The sequence below is a fragment of the Carcharhinus amblyrhynchos genome, chromosome 1 (genome assembly GCF_965287045.1).
Source record: "Carcharhinus amblyrhynchos chromosome 1, sCarAmb.v2.hapA, whole genome shotgun sequence".
In the NCBI taxonomy this organism is placed as follows: Eukaryota; Metazoa; Chordata; class Chondrichthyes; order Carcharhiniformes; family Carcharhinidae; genus Carcharhinus; species Carcharhinus amblyrhynchos.
The window spans coordinates 64,582,349-64,604,282 of record NC_137324.1 but is presented as its reverse complement, the minus strand read 5'-3'; the positions used below and the strand labels follow the sequence as shown (position 1 = coordinate 64,604,282).

General features: G+C 40.1%; 1 protein-coding gene and 1 pseudogene across 4 annotated transcripts; one reads left to right on the top strand and one right to left on the bottom strand.

Moving 5' to 3' along the window:
- Positions 1-1,061: 1,061 nt before the first annotated feature.
- Positions 1,062-5,289, top strand: LOC145346529 (small ribosomal subunit protein uS15 pseudogene; annotated as a pseudogene).
- A 97-nt stretch (positions 5,290-5,386) lies between these two features.
- On the bottom strand, positions 5,387-20,279 carry setd9 (SET domain containing 9). 4 transcript variants are annotated; one of them, XM_080186160.1, is made up of 6 exons: positions 20,156-20,279; positions 15,387-15,742; positions 12,243-12,366; positions 10,767-10,882; positions 9,113-9,218; positions 5,387-5,690 (listed from the first exon to the last, which is right to left on the bottom strand). In XM_080186160.1, the coding sequence occupies exons 1-6, from the start codon at positions 20,239-20,241 to the stop codon at positions 5,603-5,605; spliced, it is 876 nt and encodes a 291-aa protein (XP_080042286.1). In that variant the 5' UTR covers positions 20,242-20,279; the 3' UTR covers positions 5,387-5,602. The 4 variants fall into 4 exon arrangements, 3 of the variants coding, with proteins under 3 accessions (XP_080042286.1, XP_080042293.1, XP_080042301.1); XM_080186167.1 differs by having other exon boundaries at positions 12,243-12,294; XM_080186175.1 differs by lacking the exon at positions 20,156-20,279 and adding an exon at positions 17,191-17,291.
- Positions 20,280-21,934: the final 1,655 nt, after the last annotated feature.

Here is a 21,934-nt window from a genome sequence, read left to right as displayed (position 1 = left end):
CCCCTAGTCGCCACACTTCAGCGCTTGTTCAGATCAATGCACCTAACCAGCACGTCTTTGACTATGGGAGGAAACCCACGCAGACACAAGGAGAATGTGCTAACTCCACACAGACAGTGACCCAAGCTGGGATTCAAACCCGGGTCCTTGGCATTGTGAGGCAGCAGTGCTAGCCACTGTACCTTACATGGAGAAAGGAGATGAACGTTCTCTCCTTTTTCTTTAGATGTAAGCTGAAATTGCAGTGCTAGCAGGGACATATTTCACACTTGGCATTGCACTCTCTTTGGCAGTAGGTACCCTAACAGCAGATGACAAAACTTTGTCCTCTTACTGGAGCAAATTGATGCAGTTGTTATTGGTTAGTGACAGGTAAGTGTACCAACATATGCAAAAATAGTTTGGGAAATGATGAACTCCCTGACAAATCTTTCATTTTCTATCAATTTTTTTAAAAAGTTATAAATGCTTTGGAGGAAAGAAAACTATAATGAATAATAATAGCTGATCTCCTAATATATTCAAAAAATACTTTTAAAAATGAGAATGTCCAGTAGAAACATGCTGTAAATATTGCAAAATAATTAACAAACAGAAGTCAAGCCTTTGTTCTTGGATATTCACACACACATAATTAAAATACTATACACTGCTGTTGGTACTTGTTTTAATACTTTTGTATTAGGGTCATAAGGAAATAAAGCACTTGAACTTACTAAAGGATAGCAGTTCAGTCTAGCATGACATTTGTGCATATCCAGTCATTCAGTGCTGTGCTATCCGTGTTGCAAGTCTAGTTCATGGTTCATATGTTTTAGGATATAACATTTGACTTTGGGAATTAAACTTGAACTAGAAAATGGCATAGGTGCAACGGGGAATAGGTGGACAGATCTACATAGGCCCTTGAGAGTGTTGTGGTAAGGAAAGCAATAAACAGATAAGCTTGGGAGTGTTAATTCCTTGTTTAGGTTACTTTTCTAAGGCAACCACAGACAAGGGATGGTAAATTAAAATGTTACCTCGGAGAATAATGGGAGCTGAGAATTCTCTAGAGCACTATGGTTATTCCCCAAACGGGTAAATAATTTAAAAACTGCATCTTTTGAGATTCTAGGGTAGTTATAAACCACATTGCTAGGTTAATACGGCTTGTTCGGTTATTTTGCATACAATAAAGTTTTTTTAAAGTGAAATCCGGTGGTATAGTTCTATTAGTTAAAACAATGTTTGGATTTCCTTTTAAATGTTAATGATCTCTAACCGGATCGTGACAATAGACTGAGATTTGTTTTCTTGTCTAAGTTTTGCATTCAGTAGTCACCATCTGGGAAGGACCTAGAATAGGTTTGCGTATGTTTAAAAATGTATCTGAAGCAAAAACCGCACATTCCCGAGTCTGAAAATTGTGCTAGAGATATTGCCCACATAGTGAAAAATATAAATGTTCTACGGACTTCCTTTTCGCCAGCAGTAGCGACATAGCACCCCTACTGCTCACTGTTGAACATTGGTAGTGTAAGATGAAGAGAGCTATCGCACGGCCATCTGACGTGGAATTATCATAAGGTACACTTAAAATCGAAGTTACAGATCCATTGCTAAGGAAGGCATTTATCATTGTGGTCATTTATGTCACTCAACGTTATTTTAAACTTCAGAGGATGAATTGCATTAATTTGCCATCCAACATACTTAGATTCGTCCTTTTCGCTGTATTGTGCCAAAAACGTGAGTGAGGGTGGAGATTGGCCAAAGTTCAGTGAGATATCATCCTTTTTCAGTCATTATTAATAACTTGACGGCTTTTGGCATGCTGGCCTTCATCAATCAGGGCATTGAGTATAGAAGTTGGGAAGTTATGTTGCAGTTGTACGGCACGTTGGTGAGGTCACACCTGGAATATTGTGTTCAGTTTTGGTTGCCTTGCTATGGGAAAAATGTTGCTAAACTGTAGAGCGTGCAGAAGAGCTTTACTGGTTGTTGCTGAAGGAAGTATCATCCAATCTATGAGAAGGACGTCATTTTCTAGTTTCCACCATGGTCCATTGACGGAGCGATTTCTGGCATGTTTTGTACAATTAACCTTTAGCAAACACGTCCCTGCATAGATGCTGGCCTTCATAGCGAGGAGGATTGAATATAAAAGTAGGGAGGTCTTGCTGCGGCTGTATAGGGCATTGGTGAGGCCGCAGCTGGAGTAGTGTGTGCAGTTTTGGTTGCTGTACTTATGCAAGGATATTTTGGCCTTGGAGGGCGTGCAGAGGAGGTTCACTAGGCTGATACCAGAGTTGAGGGGCTTGAGCTATGAGGAGAGGCTGAATCAACTAGGCTTGTACTCGTTAGAGTTTAGAAGAATGAAAGGAGATCTCTTTGAGACGTATAAGATGATGAATGGGATGAATAGGATAGAGGTGGAGAGACTCTTCCTGCTCAGAAAGGACAGTAGGACTAGGGGGCACAGCCTCAAGATAAAGGGGGGGGGGGGCGGTTTAGAACAGAGTTGAGGAGGAACTTCTTCACTCAAAGGGTGGTGAATCTCCGGAATTCTCTGCCTGTTGAGGTGGTGGAAGCTGCCTCGCTAAATATTTTTAAGATGCGGGTTGATGGGTTTTTGATAAGCGAGGGGATTAAGGGTTATGGGGAGAGGGTGGGAATGTGGAACTGAGCCATGACAGATCAGCCATGATCTTATTGAATGGCGGGGCAGGCTCGAAGGGCTAGATGGCCTACTCCTGCTCCTATTTCTTATGTTCTTATCTGGTTTGCACTTCCACATCTAACCTGTCCATAAATTCACAAGTATATCCCTTTATAAAGACAAAATTTACACACCAAGAATAAAAGTTGACTAGTGCCTACACTAAGATAAAAGCAAATTGGGGGGGATGCTGGGAAGAAAAATCCAGCTTTGACCAAGAGTCATCCAGACTCTCAAACATCAGCTCTATTCTCTCTCCACAGATGCTGTCAGATCTGCTGAGATCTAGCATTTCCAGTTTTTGTGTTGACTAATGCCTAATTTGTCTCAGCCTTACTCTCTGCAAAGCTTAGTCCTCTATCTTGCAATTTTTCTTAGTTAAGGGTCTTCTTAAAACATCAAGCTTGTTGCATGTTCTTGACAAGGGCTTGTCCCCATCAGCTTTACCCTACACAGTGTCCCCACATGGCTCAAATTAACATCTAATAATGTGGAACAGATTTACAAACTGGCAAAGAAGGGCCTAACCTTCATCACAGATTGATGTGATCCTTAGGGATTCTTAGTGGTATCCAGGTGCGCTGTTACTGGGAACAAGATTCTCAGGATCCTATAGTTTAAGGGACTTGCTCCAGACTTACCAGATTTTTATTACTTGATCAAGACTGCTGTCGCTGTCTGCAAACACTTGAAGAGAAAGGATAAAAATACCAAATTCTATTTGGTTCTTATTGAAAGCAGAATGCACAGGTTGGCTCCTTATTACAAGTTGAAGAGGGTGCTTCCACTCAACTGGAAGTAGGAATCCTCCATGGCTTCAGCAAGAGTAGGCTGAGAAGTTTCTTCATTGAAATAAAAGCAACATGCTGTAGATGCTAGAAACCTGAAAGAAATTCAAGTACTGGCAGGCTCTGTGGAGAGTGTGAGGAATAGTGAACGTTTAGAGTTAATGATCAAATATTTGGCTGATTCGCTTGCCACAGATGCTACCATACCTGCTGTCTTTTTTTCAGCTCTGGTTTTATTTCAAGTTTCTTGATTTAGATTTTATTGGACTGGAAAAATGTTTAAAAGAAAATCCATTAGTGGTTATTGTGATCCTTCCCAATGTTTTCACTGCTATAAACTATCTGTCTGACCTCTGTTAAGAACATTGGAACATTTATTCTTCTTTTCCTGGGTACCATCCTCAATTATTCAAGGGCCGTTGAACCAAGGAATAAGCAATGATTTTATTATGAGGCAAGGCATGGAGGCAAGCCCCAAATGTGTCTCAGCTAGACTGGGGATCAAACACTATGTTCTGTTGGTTATGAACCACAAGTTAGCTGTGTCGTAAACAGTGCCACCCCCTACCCCACCCAGCATTTATTGTATTTATTTGTAAATGCAATTGGTTGTATATTTCATGAAATTGAGTGAACGAGCTATTTTTAATGTGACTCCTAGATATCTCCCTAATATATTGTGGACTACAGCCCCATAGCTTTATCTATTGTTAATTAGAACTGTAAGGTGGGATTCTCCAGATCACTACCGCAGGGGTTTAATGGTGAGTTGGGAGGTGGAGAATAAGGCCAGTGTCCAACATCAATTTTACGCCAACCTGAATTTCCTGCTGGATCTTCTGCTATGGCAGATCAGGAAATTTGCTGGTGGGATGCAAATGAAGGCCTGATGAGAATCTTTCCTCCAGACTTGATTCTCTGTAACTCTAGCAGGAAAATATGCCAGTCCAGAACCCCTCTGGAACAGCATGCATAAGTCAGGACTTACCTCCACAATGCCTGGGGCTACCTCCAGAAGTACGAATGGATAGAACTTCTCTCCATTTTCAGAGCTTGCCAGAACATTACTAATGACTTGAGATCCCGTGTACAGGCTTCAAGAAATCTGCTCTGCAGAGAATGCTGCATAATGTGATCTAAATTCAAATTTAGATGAATGCTATATATTAAGTGTATTGAAGAATAATTATAAAAGTAGTAAACTGGAAGTAGGAGGCCCAAGTGTGCCAGGAACTTTAGTCCCTGACACACAATGTATTAGTAGTAACATTAACATCAGCTATTACAAAGTGCTTTTATTTCCCACAAGGGACTGTTCACCTGTAGCTTTAAGACTACTGATGAAGTTGCTGTCCCAGAGGTCCAGTTTTTAGCAGCAGACAGAAGTCTGAAGCTCATGCAGGATTTGGAGGATGTTTAAGGAAGCAGGTTCCTTGCCATTTCCAGACAGACGATTATATCTATGACCACTCCTTGAAACTGTTGGTGCTCAACCCAATGAGCTGAAATGCTCATGGCTCACATTAACACAAAAAATTATCCCAACTAAAGCTAGGAAATCCCATGAAAGTGTAATGTTCAAGGCATCTATTGCAGCATTGTTAGCTACCATTCTCGCAACTAGTAATATCCTTAGCACTCCCTAACAGCTTGCAGTTGCAGAAATCTTCTGAAATGACATTCCCAACTGTGTTCTCAGCAAGTCCTGCAATGTGTTACTAATGTGAGTAGTGAGATCCTCCAGAGCTGGTTACTAATGAGCTTGTTAATTAGCTTAAATGGCAAATTTAACACCAGGCTAGGCTCCCACATCCTCCTCCTGGGGAGTAGAAAATAAAACTAAGCTAGAGCCAGTGAAACACCCTTATGACATTAGAAAATCATGCAACCACTTAAATATATAACAGTTGTGGCAATAGTTTGTTTCAAATACAAAACTTACATGTGTTTAAAAAGAGGCTAATTCCTCTTTTTCTCACTCAAATGAAAATGCAGCTTACTTATTAACAAACTGTTTTAAAGAAATAATTGGAGAATTTCACATCAACAGGTAAAATATAAAACTCCACACTGTTTGGGATAAAGCTTCTGATGTCCCTCATGTCCTGGTTTTTCAGTGTACTATCGTGTAGTAATTAGAGAAGAGCTCTTCTCCCTGCTCTATATCTCGAAGTGCCACAAGCACTACACATCGCAAAGGTCTGCAACACAAAACAAATGGAGACCTTAAGGACCAGAAACCAATGTAACATTTAAATTGTGAGCACCACAAATCATTATAGAAATGTATGTGTAGCAGAAAATTAATTCAATCCATTCTGGCTGTGCTAGCTCTACCACAATCTATTTTATCTGGTTTTTCTGTGTTTTTTTTCTCCTCTTAATATTTGTCATCAACCAGTTGTTGATCTCATCCTTCAACAATGATGGAGTTGACTTAAATAATGACGTATTCCCTATCGTAAATATTTTACAGGAAAATAGACTTATTCCAACCTTCTTCTTTATGCTGTAGCACTCATCCAAAATTTATACCCATGAAACTGATTCACCAATCAGTGGAAGCAATCCTTCACTATTTACTTTCTGAAATCCTTCACAATTCCAATCACTTCAATTAGGTCTTACTACTACAGTGAATAGAGTCCTATGTTTTCAAGTCTTCCCTCAAGATTATACCCTTTCAATCTAGCATATTTCTATTAAATCCATGTTAATCCCATGGTTCCAATATTCTTTATATCAACTCCACATTTTTATATTATTGAAGCTCATTGTCCCATTAGTCTTTCTGTGGCTTCTTTTCCCTACACATCAGCATTTAAAAGTTCTGTAATTTCTGTACCTTCAGATTTCTTTGTTTTCCTATTCTACCAAGAATTGTACTATTTAGGATATATTTCAATTGTGTTCTTTTACACAAATATACTACTTGACCTTTATCTTTGATTGAACTGGCTTGCCATTTATTTGTTCACTTTGCTGGCCCGTCTAGGTTCTCTCGTAGTTTTCCTCACAACTTTCAAAGTCCCCTTATTTGGTACCATGAGCAAATTTTGATATGATTCTCTCTGTTCCTGGGTCTTAATCACTTGTGTATATAGGAAATAACAGAAGTCTCAATATATAATCCTGGGCTATATCAGTAGCTCCAACTTGATATTCATCTGCCCCAGTTTCTTCTATCATGCCACTTCTTTAGCTTTAATGTTTGCGAAAAATATCTTCAAAGCTTATTTGAAAGTCTAAATATGTCACACCCAATTCATTCCCTTTGTTCATCCAGTTGGGAATTTTCTCGAAGAATTTGATTGAGTCAAGCATGATCTGCCTTTTACATACCTGTGTCTGTAACATTTCTAAGTTCTCACCAATATCATTTGCTGTTCTAGCAGTACTCCCATTACTGATGAGAGGGTAACTAGTCTAATAGCTTATCTCAGAGTTCCAAACATGGGTCCTTGTGCATGAGTCGCAAAAACCCAGCTTGCAGGTGCAGCAGGTGGTCAGGAAGGCGAATGGGATGCTGGCCTTCATAGCGAGGGGGATTGAATATAAAAGTAGGGAGGTCTTGCTGCAGCTGTATAGGGCATTGGTGAGGCCGCAGCTGGAGTACTGTGTGCAGTTTTGGGCGCCGCACCTGCGCAAGGATATTTTGGCCCTGGAGGGAGTGCAGAGGAGGTTTACTAGGCTGATACCGGAGTTGAGGGGATTGAGCTATGAGGAGAGGCTGAATAAACTAGGCTTGTACTCGTTAGAGTTTAGAAGAATGAGGGGAGATCTCATTGAGACGTATAAGATGATGAATGGGATGGATAGGATAGAGGTGGAGAGACTCTTCCCGCTCAAAAAAGACAGTAGGACTAGGGGGCACAGCCTCAAGATAAAGGGGAGGCGGTTTAGAACGGAGTTGAGGAGGAACTTCTTCACTCAAAGGGTGGTGAATCTCTGGAATTCTCTGCCCGTTGAAGTGGTGGAGGCTGCCTCGCTAAATATTTTTAAGAAGCGGGTTGATGGGTTCTTGATAAGAGAGGGGATTAAGGGTTATGGGGAGAGGGCGGGAAAGTGGAACTGAGCCACAACAGATCAGCCATGATCTTATTGAATGGCGGGGCAGGCTCGAAGGGCTAGATGGCCTACTCCTGCTCCTATTTCTTATGTTCTTAATTCTAGCTGTACTCCTTTCTGGTTAAAACACCCTTTCTGCTGTGTGTTTTCTTCCTTTTATCGATGTTGCAATTTATAATATTCTGATGTGTTTATTTTCAATTCTTGTCCAGTTTGCAGACAGGTTTGGCTGTCTGCAAACTGGACAAGAATAATTGCTCGTGCATTCCCCATATTATAGGGATTGCAACAGGTGTATTGAAACTGTATAAAAATATTAGTTCATAATTTGTGAAGGAACTGAAAGGAAGGGAATTTGTAACTTGTTTGTTTAATTCAGGAATTTCCTCTGGCTTTCTGTGAACTATCAACATTTTGAGAACCCAGTTGAGAGTGAGCTACTAGTTGAGTAAAATGACACATGAACGAGGCTTTTTACAATTGGATTTTCAGTGGTGAATCGGAGATGAGCTGAATATAGTTATTACAGAACTTGTGTTTTTTATTGGACTGAAATGGAAAGTTAGGTTTCAGATCTGCAACTGCAATTGTCCCTCTGGTAATTAGATACTGTACCACTGGCCAGTTAAAACCAGACAGTGACAATGTTATATTCAAGCTACGGCTTGAGCAGACGAACAAGATGAGGGTATGGCCTTGCAGGACAAGAATTAAAGTGAAGATGATAATTGGGTGGAGAGTGAGAAGTAAACACGCTGATATACTATAAAGAATATGAAAGGACAGAGATGTTTCAATCCTACAAAAATATGGGATTTGCAAGCACCAGGTATTAACTTGATCTGTGGAAGTGTCACCACACACACTGCTGCAAGCTCAAAAACTCAGATTTGGAGATGGAGACAATTTCATCTTTCAGCGTGGCAGTGAAGTTAATGGAGTGAGCGTTTGAGAGGTTAGTCATGTCAGTGGGAAATGCAGAGAGGTAGGAGGTGGAAAATGGGTGACCATCTGAGAAGGGGGGAAAGCAGGAAGGAAAAATTAGAACAGGAATGTTCAGCGGCTTAGGCTATCAAACCGATTTGAAACTTGAGGATTTAATTGTTAGAGGAGCTGACACAATCATCGGAAAAGCAGCCAGCTTTATAATTAAGGACCCCATGCGCCCCAGACATTTTCTCTTCCACTTTCTTCCAACGGAAAAAGATACAAAAGTTTGAGGTGACCTACCAACTGACTCAAGAAAAGCTTCTTCCCTGCTGCCTTTTGAATAGACCTACCTTGCATTAAGTTGATCTTTTGCCACACCCTAGACTGTAACACTACATTCTACACGCTCTCCTTTCCTTCTCTATGAACAGTATGCTTTGTTTGTATAGCACACAAGAAACAATACATTTCACTATGTTAATACATGTGAAAATAATAAATCAAGTCAAATATGCAGTCATTGTCTAAATCTCTCAACTGAAGGTGGTTTTGGATCAATGTATATCTGTAAAGCTTTCCATTCAATATGTTTTGATGCTGCTTTTTGATGGCAATTGGAACCAACCTTTCTATATCGTGACCATAGTTAACATTCGGAATATACTGACGGAGCTCTACAGGAAATGTTGCAGGAACGTCAAACTCCTGATAACATACATTAGCTGCTTTCTCTGAAACAAAACAATATACAAGATTATAAAGGCAAAATACTGCAGATGCTGGAATCTGAAACAAAAACAGAAAATGCTAGAGAAACTCAATATGCAGGATTGGTTTTCATTTAAACGCACTATTGAAATCTACAGACCTTTTCTCTTTAATTTTCTCAATGCTTATTGCAGTACTTGAAGTTCCTAATAGCTGCCAGCTTTCAAATTCTGGCTTAATCCTCAATTGTTAGCAAGGCTTTTCATGGCACTTCATTGATCATACGGCATATGGCATGGCATTATTTCTAAGGCAGAGATAGACAGATTCTTGATTAACACTCCCTAGTGAAAGGTTATTGAGAGTAGGTAAAAGGTGAGAAGTTTTTTGGGGTAGGTAAAGTGAAAAGTTATGAGGCAGGAATGTGGGGTCGAAGACGCAATTCGATCAGCCCTGATTTAATTGAATGGCGGAGCAGGCTTGAAGGACCTTCTACACCTGCTCCTAATTTGTATGTTCATAACGTCCTGGTCAATATTCCTCTACATCACAAAAACAGATTATCTCATCACTGTCTTTATAGGAACTTGCTGCGTTTCCAAAATTATAACACTGACTACACATCAAAAAGGTACGTCATTAGCTGTAAAATACTCTCAAACAGCTTAATGCTATATGCTGTGCTATAGAAATGCAAGGCTTTCTTTCTCTATACTCAATTTCTTTCATGTTGCACGCTGTTATTGTGCTATTACGGTAACCATGATTCCATTTTTAATTAGTCATTTAGAAGAAGGTAACAGGTGTCCCACTTCTCAAATGGTCATCATTCATGAACTGTAACAAAAAGCCCAGAGATATTACACCCATCACCTCTGCTCCTTTCTCGTTAAGATGTAAATGCATTAAGACCAAGTTCAAATAAAGAACTAACCATGCCAGACTGATATAGATTTGTGTAGGAACACAGGTGAGAAATCAATCTCCTTCTGCCTACCAGGTACAGTGGACTGGGGGGATTTGTCCATTGCTTTCCTATCCCGATGGAACTTTTGTAATTTCAAATTACAGGCAGCACTGGGCATTGTATGAAGTGGGTTGCATATGTGCTTACGTATTGTCAATAAAGCTGGTACTGTACTCCATAACCTAAACCATGTACTTGTTCTACCACCCTCTGAAGTCAAGGAGATCATGGGATATGTAGGCAAAGCTGAAAAGAGTGAAGAAGTCTTTCTATTTGGGCTTGTTATACATGAACTGAATGAGTAAAGTCAGACCCTGGTCATATAAGCAAACTCATGCTTCCTATTAAAGTATTCTGCTGCTGAGCACAAGAAAAGTATGTGAGATTAAAGTCTAGATATGCATTAGTGTGTATTCCTAGTTGACTTTTATCAATTGATTTTCTTGCTTTCACCATCTCCTCTGAATACAAAACTCTCGCACCTTTTTCAATTGCTAATTCGGCCTCCTAGAATGTTTTTATTCCTGTGAGTTACACTTGTTAACTACATGGTTCCTATTTGTAGTAACAGGTTTTATAAATATGCAAAAATAATGTATCTTACCATTAGAACAGTTGTTGACATATTGGCCCACAGCTAATGGATTGACTGGGGTTTCTGAAAGCCAAGTGGCATCGCTTGTTTTATAAGGACCAAGCCTGTCCCGCCCGTTGCATGATCTGAAAGTAGTTAGAGAAACATCCATGCAAACTTACTTATTATGATAAGGCTGTAAATAGTAAACAACTGATCAGGAAACTACATTTTTTTGAAAGTTCCCAATAATTAAAGGTTTGTCATGTCCCATTAAATAAGGGTTTTAAAAAAAAGTGGCCCAAGATTGCAAAGTATCAAGAATTTTGCCACACTGTACTACAGAATGCTGTGATTTGAATGTGAACCTGCATTTCATCCCATCCAAGATTCTCAGTCCCAGGTACACCATCATGGGCAGGACATGTGAGAAACCGGGGAACAGAAGGCAAAATTGGAGGGCAAGTCGCTGTAAACAGATTGTATGCACCTTTGATCAGATACTATGTTCCATCTTCAGTCAGTAATATGGATCTGAAATGTTAACTCTGTTTCTCTCCCCACAGCTGCTGCCAGACCTACTGATTTTTTTCCAGCATTTTCTGTTCTTGTTTCTCATTTAGACTGAAGTTTTGATTTGAAGCATTTACTAAAAGATTTATTATATACTGACCTGGAGTTCTGTGAAATCCTGGAATCTTTTGATTGGAAGTAAATTGTACAAAGAACACACCTAACACATTTACACTGCAATGAAGTTACTGTGATAATCTCCTTGTCACCACACTCTGGCGCCTGTTTGGTTAAACTGAGGGAGAATTTAGCATGGCCAATGCACCTAACGATCACACCATTCAGACTGTGGGAGGAAACTGGAGCACCCAGAGGATGGAGGCTACCTCACTAAATATTTTTAAGACGCAGGTTGATGGGTTTTTGATAAGAGAGGGGATTAAGGGTTATGGGGAGAGGGCGGGAATGTGGAACTGAGCCACAACAGATCAGCCATGATCTTATTGAATGGCGGGGCAGGCTCGAAGGGCTAGATGGCCTACTCCTGCTCCTATCTCTTATGTTCTTATGTTCTAATGCCATTCATTTGGTTGCCATTACAGCAGAAATGAAAATCTGCATTCATACGTCATCTTTAACATAACAAAAAGGATTCCACTAAAATGTTATCCCACATCAGAAGCTACTGGGTCAGGTAATCAAAAACATGGTGAAGGAGGTTTTAGGAGAGAGAGGAAGAGAAGTTTAGGGAGGGAATTCTGGAGCTTAGGGCTCAAGCAGCTGAAGACCAGCTGGAGTGATGGAAATAATGGATTTGTGAGAGTTCAGAACTGGAAGCAATCAGAGATCTTGGAGGGTTGTAAAGAGGATGCCGAGATAGGGAGGGGTGAGTCATTGCGTTCAGTTATGAATTCCTACTACAAACTACTTTCACAAAATTAGAAGTGCAGTAACTGTGCTCACATCTGGAATTATAAAGCAAATAAAACTTACCTATAAATAACTTTAGAAATTCCTTTATCATTCCCATCAATCAACACACCATCTATACATCGAAAAATGAAAGGGTTGCAAATTGACTGGAAAAGGATTGGCTCATATTGCTGATAGATAGTACCTGTTATTCATGAAAATACAGCATCTGTTAAATACGGTTAATGATTTGCTTCTTAGGTTTTAATTGATGCCCACACATACTTAAACCATCTTAAAACAAGGAATGGTCTTATTATAAAGTGAAGTTCTAGCTTTTCAAATTTAGTCAAGAACCTAGTTTGGCTTCAGTGATCTGTATGTTTACACATAATTTACAAGTACTTGTAACCAAAGGGAAATAGGGAGGAGTTATTTATTTGATTGACTGAATTCATTTTGAAGCCACAAACTGCTAATTTAGGGGGAATAATGTAGTCCTAATCTGAAACAAATTCTTCCCTTAGCAGGGATGGAGGGTTCAAACCTGCTTTTTTCAGTAGAGTTTTCTATGTTATTTACACACACACACACACACACACACACACACACACACACACACACATTTAGGTTGGAAATGCAAATTGGCTTTGGATGTAAAACTCACATACCATTGCTATTGAGTTGGATGATCAGCCATGGGCGGAATGAATGAGGCAGTTGGCTTGAAGGGCCAGATGGCCACCTCCTCCTATCTTCTATGTTTCTATACAGCAGCATACTCAAGTGTTATTAAAATGGCACTGAGTCACATGTGGAAATATATCAATGGATGACTAAAGACTTGGTCAAACAGATATGTTTTAAGGAGCATCTTAAAAGGAGGATAGGGTGGGAATTCTGGTGCTTAAAGCATAGACAGCTGCAGTCACAGCTCTCACTGGTGGTGTGAAGAAAGTCAAGAACGCACAAGAGGTGCAAATTGGAGGAGTGCTCCAGGGCTGCGATCAGTTAGAGATAAAGACAATTGTGGCCACAGAGGGATTTAAAACAAGGATGAGAAGCTAAAGTGCTGCCAGGAAGGCAATGTGGATCAATAAGAATGAAGGTGATGGGTGAACTGCATCTGCTCTGAGTTAAGATGCAGGCAGAAATTTCAGATAAACTATATCTTGCAGATAGTGCAAGGTGGGAGGACAGCATTGGAATAATCAAGTTCAGAAATAACAAAAGCATGGGTGAAGGTTTTGGGTGTCAATGCAGTTTGACAGCAACTAGAATCCAAAATAACATTTTGTTATTTTGGGTCCTAAACCCACATTTGTATGTCATTATTTTGATACACCTTGGAGTTCACCGGGAAACCTTCATCAAGATATAAACATTCAAATGGCTTAAAAGATATAAACAGATTTAAAACCGTGAGAGAAACCTTGTTGAGAATTAGCAAATAATGAAACCCTGCATATTCCATCAGTGAGTCCTATAGTGAACACTGACAGCCAGGATGTTTCATTTAATTGATGTACAAAGACAGCCATAATTCAGAACCAATGAGTTATAATCCTGAGTCAATTAATAATGTATATGTTTGTATGAGTGTTTATATATTCGTTGTGACAGTTGCTGATGGCAAAGTAAAAAAACTGGACAAAAATTCTCTGAACATGATATAAAATATAAATTATAATATATATATGAACACCCACAGTAAATACTAGGTGAGTTGCAACAGACAGTTTCAAAATGTAATGAGAACTCCTGTTTGGTTTTGTCAATAGGAACTCCATGTTTAAAGTGTCAATGTTTATATACTAGATGTAAAATCTAGTAAGTAGCAATAGTTGCAATCTCAGTCTATTTGTATGCAGCAAGCATACAGTTCCATTGGAATTCCACTTGGTGGCACTGCAGAATAACTTGTGAAGCCTCCTGCCATCCAGCAATTAAGAGTTAGTCACAGCCTGCCTTGGGCTCCTGGTCAGATACCCATAACTGCATTCCTCATCAGAAATATCACCCCCAATACCCAATCATTCAATCCACTCCATACTTCTGAAGTTCTGACGTGCATAGACCAGTCTGCATATGGTTCCACACCAATTAGGACTCAGATTTCAGCTGAATTCCCCTCCCTCAAACCTGTCCCACCGGCCATGACACCACTGTCAGCATTCACTAGTGCCACCCACTGCCCTCAAAGCACTGTAGTATCTGACAGTCTCTCCGCCAACACCCTCACACTTCTCCTCTTGACACTGCACCACACTCCAAAAGTTTTTTTCAGCCCTGAATCTATCAGGATGTTCTTGGGTTGCAATCCTCCCTTAACAAAGAAATGGCAATTTTGCGCCCCCCCCCCTCCCCTTCCCTTCCCCTTTCCCTTTCCCCAGCCCCACCTGCCAAAGCTGTCAGACTTTCTGATGATTGAACACCCTCCCTCCCACTACCATCAGTTGCAGGATTTAGTAACTCTCCCCCACCAAATGATCAGCTTGAAAATTCTGTTAACCTCACCTCCCCTCTATTGAAAGTCATTTTGAGCATATTGCTGGAGGTCATTTCTCCCCTCCCCCACTTTGAGTTCCTAATCCTACCCTTTCCACCCAGGGAGAAGTGAGGAGGCGGTAAACGAGGGAGTGAGGGGAAGCTGAGAGGGGGAATCAGGAAGTGGGAAGTGACAAAGGTGAATGAGAGGAAATGACAGCAGTAAGGCTAAAGGAGGAAAGTTGGGGGGTTGCAGAAGGAGAACTGCCAAGAGGGGAGGATGGGAAAAAGAGATTCAGAATGAGTGAGGCTGGAAAGACTCAACGGACATGCAAAGAAGCAGGTACAGGAGAGAAGGATGGTCTAAGCAATGAAATATTATACTTACAGCAACTCATACAAATGGTTTCAGCAGACAGTGCCTTAGGTAGCCCAATACTAATCTACAAAATAGGTAAAGGGTAAAGACATCATAGTCCCAGAATACCACAGGCTGTTGGCCCCTATGAGGGTGAGAGCTGACTGGTGGTGATTTAATCTGAGGATCACCGTACCTCAGGCAAGGGGCAAGTTTGAGAAGGCAAGCCTTCGTAAATAACATCAGCCAGTCAGTGAATCTGCAATTTACAGAATAAAGCAGCAGTCACATCACCACAAACAGTAACTTAACATGCTGCATATAAAATGCTATCAAAAAATTACAGGATCTAAAAGTTGTAAAAAAAATGACTTCAGTACCGGGGTACATGCAAACAACTGCTCCTTTAGGCACCTTTCCTGTTGTAACAAATACCCCTCTTCCTGCAAAGGAAAGCGAACTAATTGCTCGATGGATAATGAATCCAAGTGTTTCAAACATTGCCTCAGCAGGGTTCAGTTCCAGTCCACTTCCTTTTGTTTCTTTCATTGACTGAAAATGAGTTATCATATCATGGTATTTTGATTGGCTATTTCTTGGTAGCAGTTTAAGAAACTCAGCTTGATTACTCAAATCACTCAAGAACAAAATACGAAATAGCTTCAGCAGTGACGTCTCAACCATTTGATCAGAAATAACTTTATCCAAAGAATCTTCTGCAACAAATCGGACTGTCCTGTAATAATCAATAAAAAGGATTAGTTACGAGGATGCCCTGGAACTCACTCCCTAACAGCACTGTAGATATCCTACACCACATGGACTGCAATGGTTCAAGAAACCAGATCACCATCACCTTCTCTAGGGCAACTAGGGATAGGCAATAAATCTTGGCCTAGCCAGTAATGCCCACACCTCATGAAAAAAGTATCTTTAAAAAAAAAATCACTGTGCTTCTCAGAGGGAATAATCAAAACTTGGCCTTGGGGGACTTGGCACTTGTACAAGCCAGATGGGTCACATCTGAACAGAGCCAGGACTGAGTTCCTTGCGAGGTGTTTTGCTAGTACTGTCAGAAGGACTTCAAACTAACTTGACAAAGGTGTGGGAATCAAGAAGAAATATTAGAGAGGAATATCAGCACGTACTAAATAATTAAAAAAAAATGTTTTTCCATTCTTAAAGCTACAAAGCCAATGTGCAGAGTGGACCAGCGAGCCCGAATCCATCTCCTTGGTTGCTCCAAAAATTAACTCTAATTCAGGTGTCCCCTCAAGAGACACATACAAGATCCAAGCTGACGAGATATGGCATTGAACCTCATCTTGGGTTGATCTGACCTTTGATCTTAGCCAAAAGGCTGAGAAGCCACCATTAATACACAAAACACTGGGAGAGACAGGAAGCACAAATATAGAGAATATTAACTTAATAGGTGAAGTTGGAGTAAGGAAGAAAGTATTCACATCTAAATCAGGTTTACTGTGCAAGTATATGAATATACAGTGTATAATAAATAAGACAGGGAGTTACAGGCACAGATTCCAATGTGATGTGAGGAAAATCTTTTTCGCACAGTGAGTGGTTTGGGTTTGGAGTGCACTACCTAGAAATGTGCTGGAGACAGATTCAATCGAGGCATTCAAGAGGGCATTGGTGATTACTTGAATAGAAACAATGTGCATGGGTACGGGGAAAAGACAGGAAAATGGTATTAAACCATGCATTTGGAGAGCCAATGCAGAATGATGGACCAAATGGTCTCCTTCAGTGCCGTAACAATTGAGAGATTCAGGACTAACCACTTGCAGGTTGAGAATAGTGCTTCTTGAGCTATTTCTAACTAGAACATACATAATATATTCCTCTAATAAGACCAATCAAATAAAATAAAGAATCTTATTATCTTGGACCCTGCTGAAATGGTGACACCATCTTCCAGTCTGGAACCCAAGTCTCTCCACAATACACATGGTCATTGCTTGTTACCAAAGGAAACTAAGTCACATCCTACCTCTGAGCTCTCAGACCAATTATAAAAGTTGGGCTTCTGAATGACGTTTCTAACTGGTCAAAGCAAGGATTTCTAATGAAAAAAACCACAGAATGGGTTACAAAAGATCAAAGATACAGGGAACAGCTTATAATTGGCTTAATAACCACAACCACTTCTTAATGACTTACCCAACAGGTACAAGGGGATTCCTCACCCTTCTTCAAGCCTGCTTTTATGCATTCATGTTATTTCTAGCATTTCCTCACTAGCAGCTTTGCAATGGACCAGGGACACTTTAAGAAACAGATCATGTGTCATCGTGTAGCGTTAACATCCTTTGGTGTCTGTTTGTTTAAACCTCCTGGCCTGCAACCTATCTTTTAAAATCACCACAACTGAGCAATTTTACCCTTTCATTTAAATGGACAGGAATTTTACAGCTCCACACTCGAACAAACTGAAACCTCAACTCCCTCTATTGCAAAGTGACTGATAACAACCTGTTTGAGACCTTCCAATCCTGATTCTGTCCATACCCCTCCACAGCATCATCACTACACTACCCAAAGTCACAAATGACATCCTGTGTCACTCAGTCACTATCAGCCTTCATTCTCTCTGCTGTTTTTGACACAAAACACCTGCAGATATAAGTTCACAAATCTCTGAAAATGACAAGAAAGTTGAGAATGTTATTAAAGGGTATGGGGGTTTTGATTTTATTAATAGAGAGATAAGAGTACAGAAGCAAAGTTATGTTAAATCTTTATAAAATACTGGCTATGCCTCGATTGAAGTATGGAGGCCAAATCTGGGCACTGCATTTTAGGAAGGATGAGAAAGCCCTAGGAACGGGTATAGAAGAGAAATGGAATGGGATCAGAAATGAAGTGCCTTAGTTCTGTAGAAAGACTGCTGAAGCTGAAATTGTTATCCTTGGAGGAGAGGAAAAAGAAAGTAAAGATTTGTATAACACTTTTCACCATCACCAGACATCTCAAAGTAATTTAGCATCAATTAGGTACTTTTCAAAATGTTGCAGTATGGGACAGACAGTGCTAATTCTACACACAGCAAACTCCCAAAGACATCAATGTAATAATGACCAGATAGTCTATTTTCGTGATGTTGATTAAGCAATAAACATTGGTCAAGATGCAAAGGATAACTTCCTTACTTTTCTTCAAAATAGTGCCATGGGTTCTTTTATAACCAACGAACACATAGACAGGTTTAATATCTTACTTGAAAGACTGTGCGGCATTCCCTCGGTACTACACTTGAATTGGCTTGATTATTGTGCACAATTCCTGGAATTGAATTTGAACCCAAAATCCTGTGATTTGGAGCAAAACTACCACACACTGAGCTACAGATGATACTGACAGAAGAGTTGTTTTTTTTTTCTTTATTCTTTTATGGTATGTGGGTGTCATCACTGGCAAGATCAGCATTTGTTGCCTTTGCCTTGGACTGAATGGCTTACTGGGTCTTTTCGGAGGACAATTAAGAATCAACCACATTTCTGTGGATCTGGAGTCACATGTAGGCCAGACTGGGCAAGGATGGTACTCTTCCTTCCCTAAAAATTAGTGGCGACCTAGATGGGTTTTATATAACAACACAGTCACCATTACGGAAGCTTCTTTTAAATTCCACATTTATTAGTTGAGTTTAAATTCCACCAGCTGCCACAGGGTCCCATGACTCCAGAGTATTATCCTGAGCCTCTACATTACTAGTCCAGTGACATAATTATTATGCCGCCATCTCTCTTTATTTGGAATTTAGATACTTAAAGTCATGAATGGTTCTGATAGTGTAAGTAAAGAAGCTGTTACAATGGTAGATGTTAATAACCAGATGGCACAGATTTAAGGAGATTGGCAAAACAACTAGAGATGATGCAAGGTTTTATTTACAGTAATTTGTGAGGGTCTAGAATTCACTGCCAGAAAGGGCAGTGAAATAGAATTTCTTTTGAATGACCTTCGATCTATGTGGAAAGAGTAGGGGAATGGAATTAATTGCATAGCTATGAAAAAGTGCCAGCATGGGCACAATAGGCCAAAAAGCTTCCTTCTCTGATTTATCATTGAATTATTCAATGAATTGTCTCCTCCAGAGACAAATGCTACACAGTGAACTTTTTAAAAGACCATATCCTCTCACTTAGCTATTGCTACTATAGGTTTATTTGTATCATATGCATATGAAAATCCCAATAGTAACAAGGAGTGTTAGGAGTGTTCAGCCCGTCCAGTTTTTCAAAGTAAAAGTGTCACTACAGGTACTTATTAAGAGGCAAATAAAATGTTTATGAGTACATTTTTGAAGTGAGATTTGGATATTTTCCCCAAACTTAAAGTAAGGCAGCTGGAGAAACTCTCTTCCTCTTCCTTTAATTATGTACATCAATAAAATATTTGCTTGGTGTAAAATGATAAAGTTTCAAAACTGTGGCAATAAAATGTTACACTATTCAGCAGTTTGCCAATTTAATTCTGATGAGATTTGATTACTGATGACTTGTTTGAAAGTAGATATCTTCCTATCCACAATCCCTGGAGAAATTGCAATTTTACTTCTGTACTGAACCTCTGACATTTTCAATATTTAAATTATATGATTTAACATTTCAGTGTATTTACTATTTGGTGGACATTGATTTAGTTAATATTTTCAGTTACTATAGAACCATAGAATTCCTGGAAGCCTACACCAATAATCCCACCCAGGCCCTATCCCTGTAGCCTTGCACATTTATCATGGACAATGCACCTAACCCGCACGCCTTTGTAGGAGGAAATCGGAGCACCCAAAGGAAACCCACGCAGACACAGGGAGAATGTGCAAACTCCACACTGACAGTGACCTGAGATTAAAATTGAACCCGGTTCCCTGGAACTGTGAGGCAGAACCAGCCACTGTGCCACCCAATGGTTTGATATTTTGTTTCATTTAATATCTTACTCTTTAGAATGTTGTATTTATTGCTGAATAAATTTATTTCAAATAGCTTGTGTTGCTCTATTATATTGTTCTGTATTGTTATTCTATTTGAGTTATTGTGTTAATTACACAGTTTAATGAGTGTGTATGGGGAGGTTGATGTGCAGCGTTGGTTATTTATTGACTGATCGCTGTTTTTACCTTTGGTTTTTCCACAAGTTCAGAGCGATCCAGGGCACCAGCCGGTATCTGTAGCGATTCCAGGCCCACACCAACTTCTTCAGCATCGCCGCGGCCACCGGCCCACAGCCCTACCCGAGACCCCCGGCTCTTTCCCCGTGTGGGGAAGAAATAGGCCCGGCCCCGCCCCCTGCCCCTCCCCCTGCACGCGGCCCGCCCCGCCCCCTGCCCCACCCCCTGCACGCGGCCCGCCCCTATCCGCTCTAAGCCCCGCCCCCTGCTCTGCGCCCCGGCCCCGGTTTAGGGTTGAGCTGCTGTGTGTGTGTTAAGCCGGTTGTTGCAGTTAGTAATTCTAGACCAATTACTGACTTTTTTAAAATTGGTTTTTGCTTTTGATAAAATGCAGCAATTCCACCCCCCCTTCAACCCAGCAGATTCTTTGGGTAACAATCCCATGATTAAATCTGTCACCCCACTCCCTGAGCCGGTACATTCCAGGTTATAACCACTTGTAATGAAGAACTTTTTCTTCATCTCACTATTGCGTCTTTTGATAACCGCCTTAAATCAGCATCCCCAGACTGTGTAGTTCTTGGGAACAGTTTCCCTCTATTCACTCTGTCCATAGGATCACGCAAAATAGTAGGCCATTCGGCCTGTCGAGCCTATTTCACCATCTAGTAAGATCGTCTTTGATCTCTTTGTGGACGTAGCTCCATTTTCCTCCCCCTTCCTCCCAAAACTCTTGACTCCTTTGTCAATCAAAAATCCAACTCAGTCTTGAATATGTTCACTTACCCAATCTGCAATTCCAAGGACTAAAAACAGCACCTTCATGATTTTGAACACCTCCAACAACTCTCTTAACCTTTTCTTTTGCAAGGAGAACAATTAAACACGTAACTGAAGTTCCTCAGCCGTGGAAGCATTCTTTTTTTTTCTACACTCTCTTTAATGCTTTCACATTCTTCCTAAAATGTGGTTCCCAAACACAGTATTCCAGTTGAGGTTCAAGCAGGATTTAATACAGGTCCTCATAACTTTCTTGCTTTTGTACTGTTACAATCCCAGCTGATAATACAGGATAAATCAGATCCCAAAATGAAACATGGATTGATAGATCCTAATTTTTTTTGGAAACTGTGGAGGAAAGTTACCAAACAAATTCATGGAAGTTTGCTGATGAACTTGTAACAAAAAGAATAAAACATTTGTTATGTAAGAAAAAAATGAACTATATTACACCAGACAAAAAGGTTGGAAAGATCTTAATGCAAACACAAGAAAATGTTTCAAATATTAACTATTCCTTCACCCCACTTATATTTTATACATGCATACAAATTCAGAAAGGTAAGGTAATTTACTATATCTATTTTATGCTCTAATATTTAGGGTCATTGTGTAGTATGTAAGCCAATTAGCAAACTGTGGTTAGACATACCACACTCCACAGTAACTGACAGAAATGACCAAAGCAGATTCTGTGGATTTCTCAACAACTCACCCAGATGCTTGTCACACATGAGCCAACAGCTCTCACCGAAACTCTCTCTTTCTCACAAGGATTTGTAATCTCCACATTTGAAGATCTTGCCTTAGAATTCTCTCCAAATGTCACTCCCACTCAACCATCATCCATCTCCAGAGTTTCAATCTTGCCTTATGAGATTCTTCTGTACACTCAAGCTTCACTTTCCAAACACATCTTCAGATCTTTAGTCAGATATAGCATCAGTGCTCTAAAAGAATACTTTTGACCTTGTGGCTTGCAGCACAGAAACGCCAACCTTTGGCTGC

Bases quoted from the DNA above. Each gene is read 5' to 3' on its own strand.
- setd9 (XM_080186160.1), bottom strand. From the start codon at position 20,241: ATGCTGAAGAAGTTGGTGTGGGCCTGGAATCGCTACAGATACCGGCTG. The intron at 15,743-20,155 runs GTAAAAACAGCG...TGATTATTACAG, and splicing joins AACTTGTGGAAAAACCAAAG to GACAGTCCGATTTGTTGCAG. The intron at 12,367-15,386 runs GTACTGAAGTCA...CATGAATAACAG, and splicing joins AGTTGTTTGCATGTACCCCG to GTACTATCTATCAGCAATAT.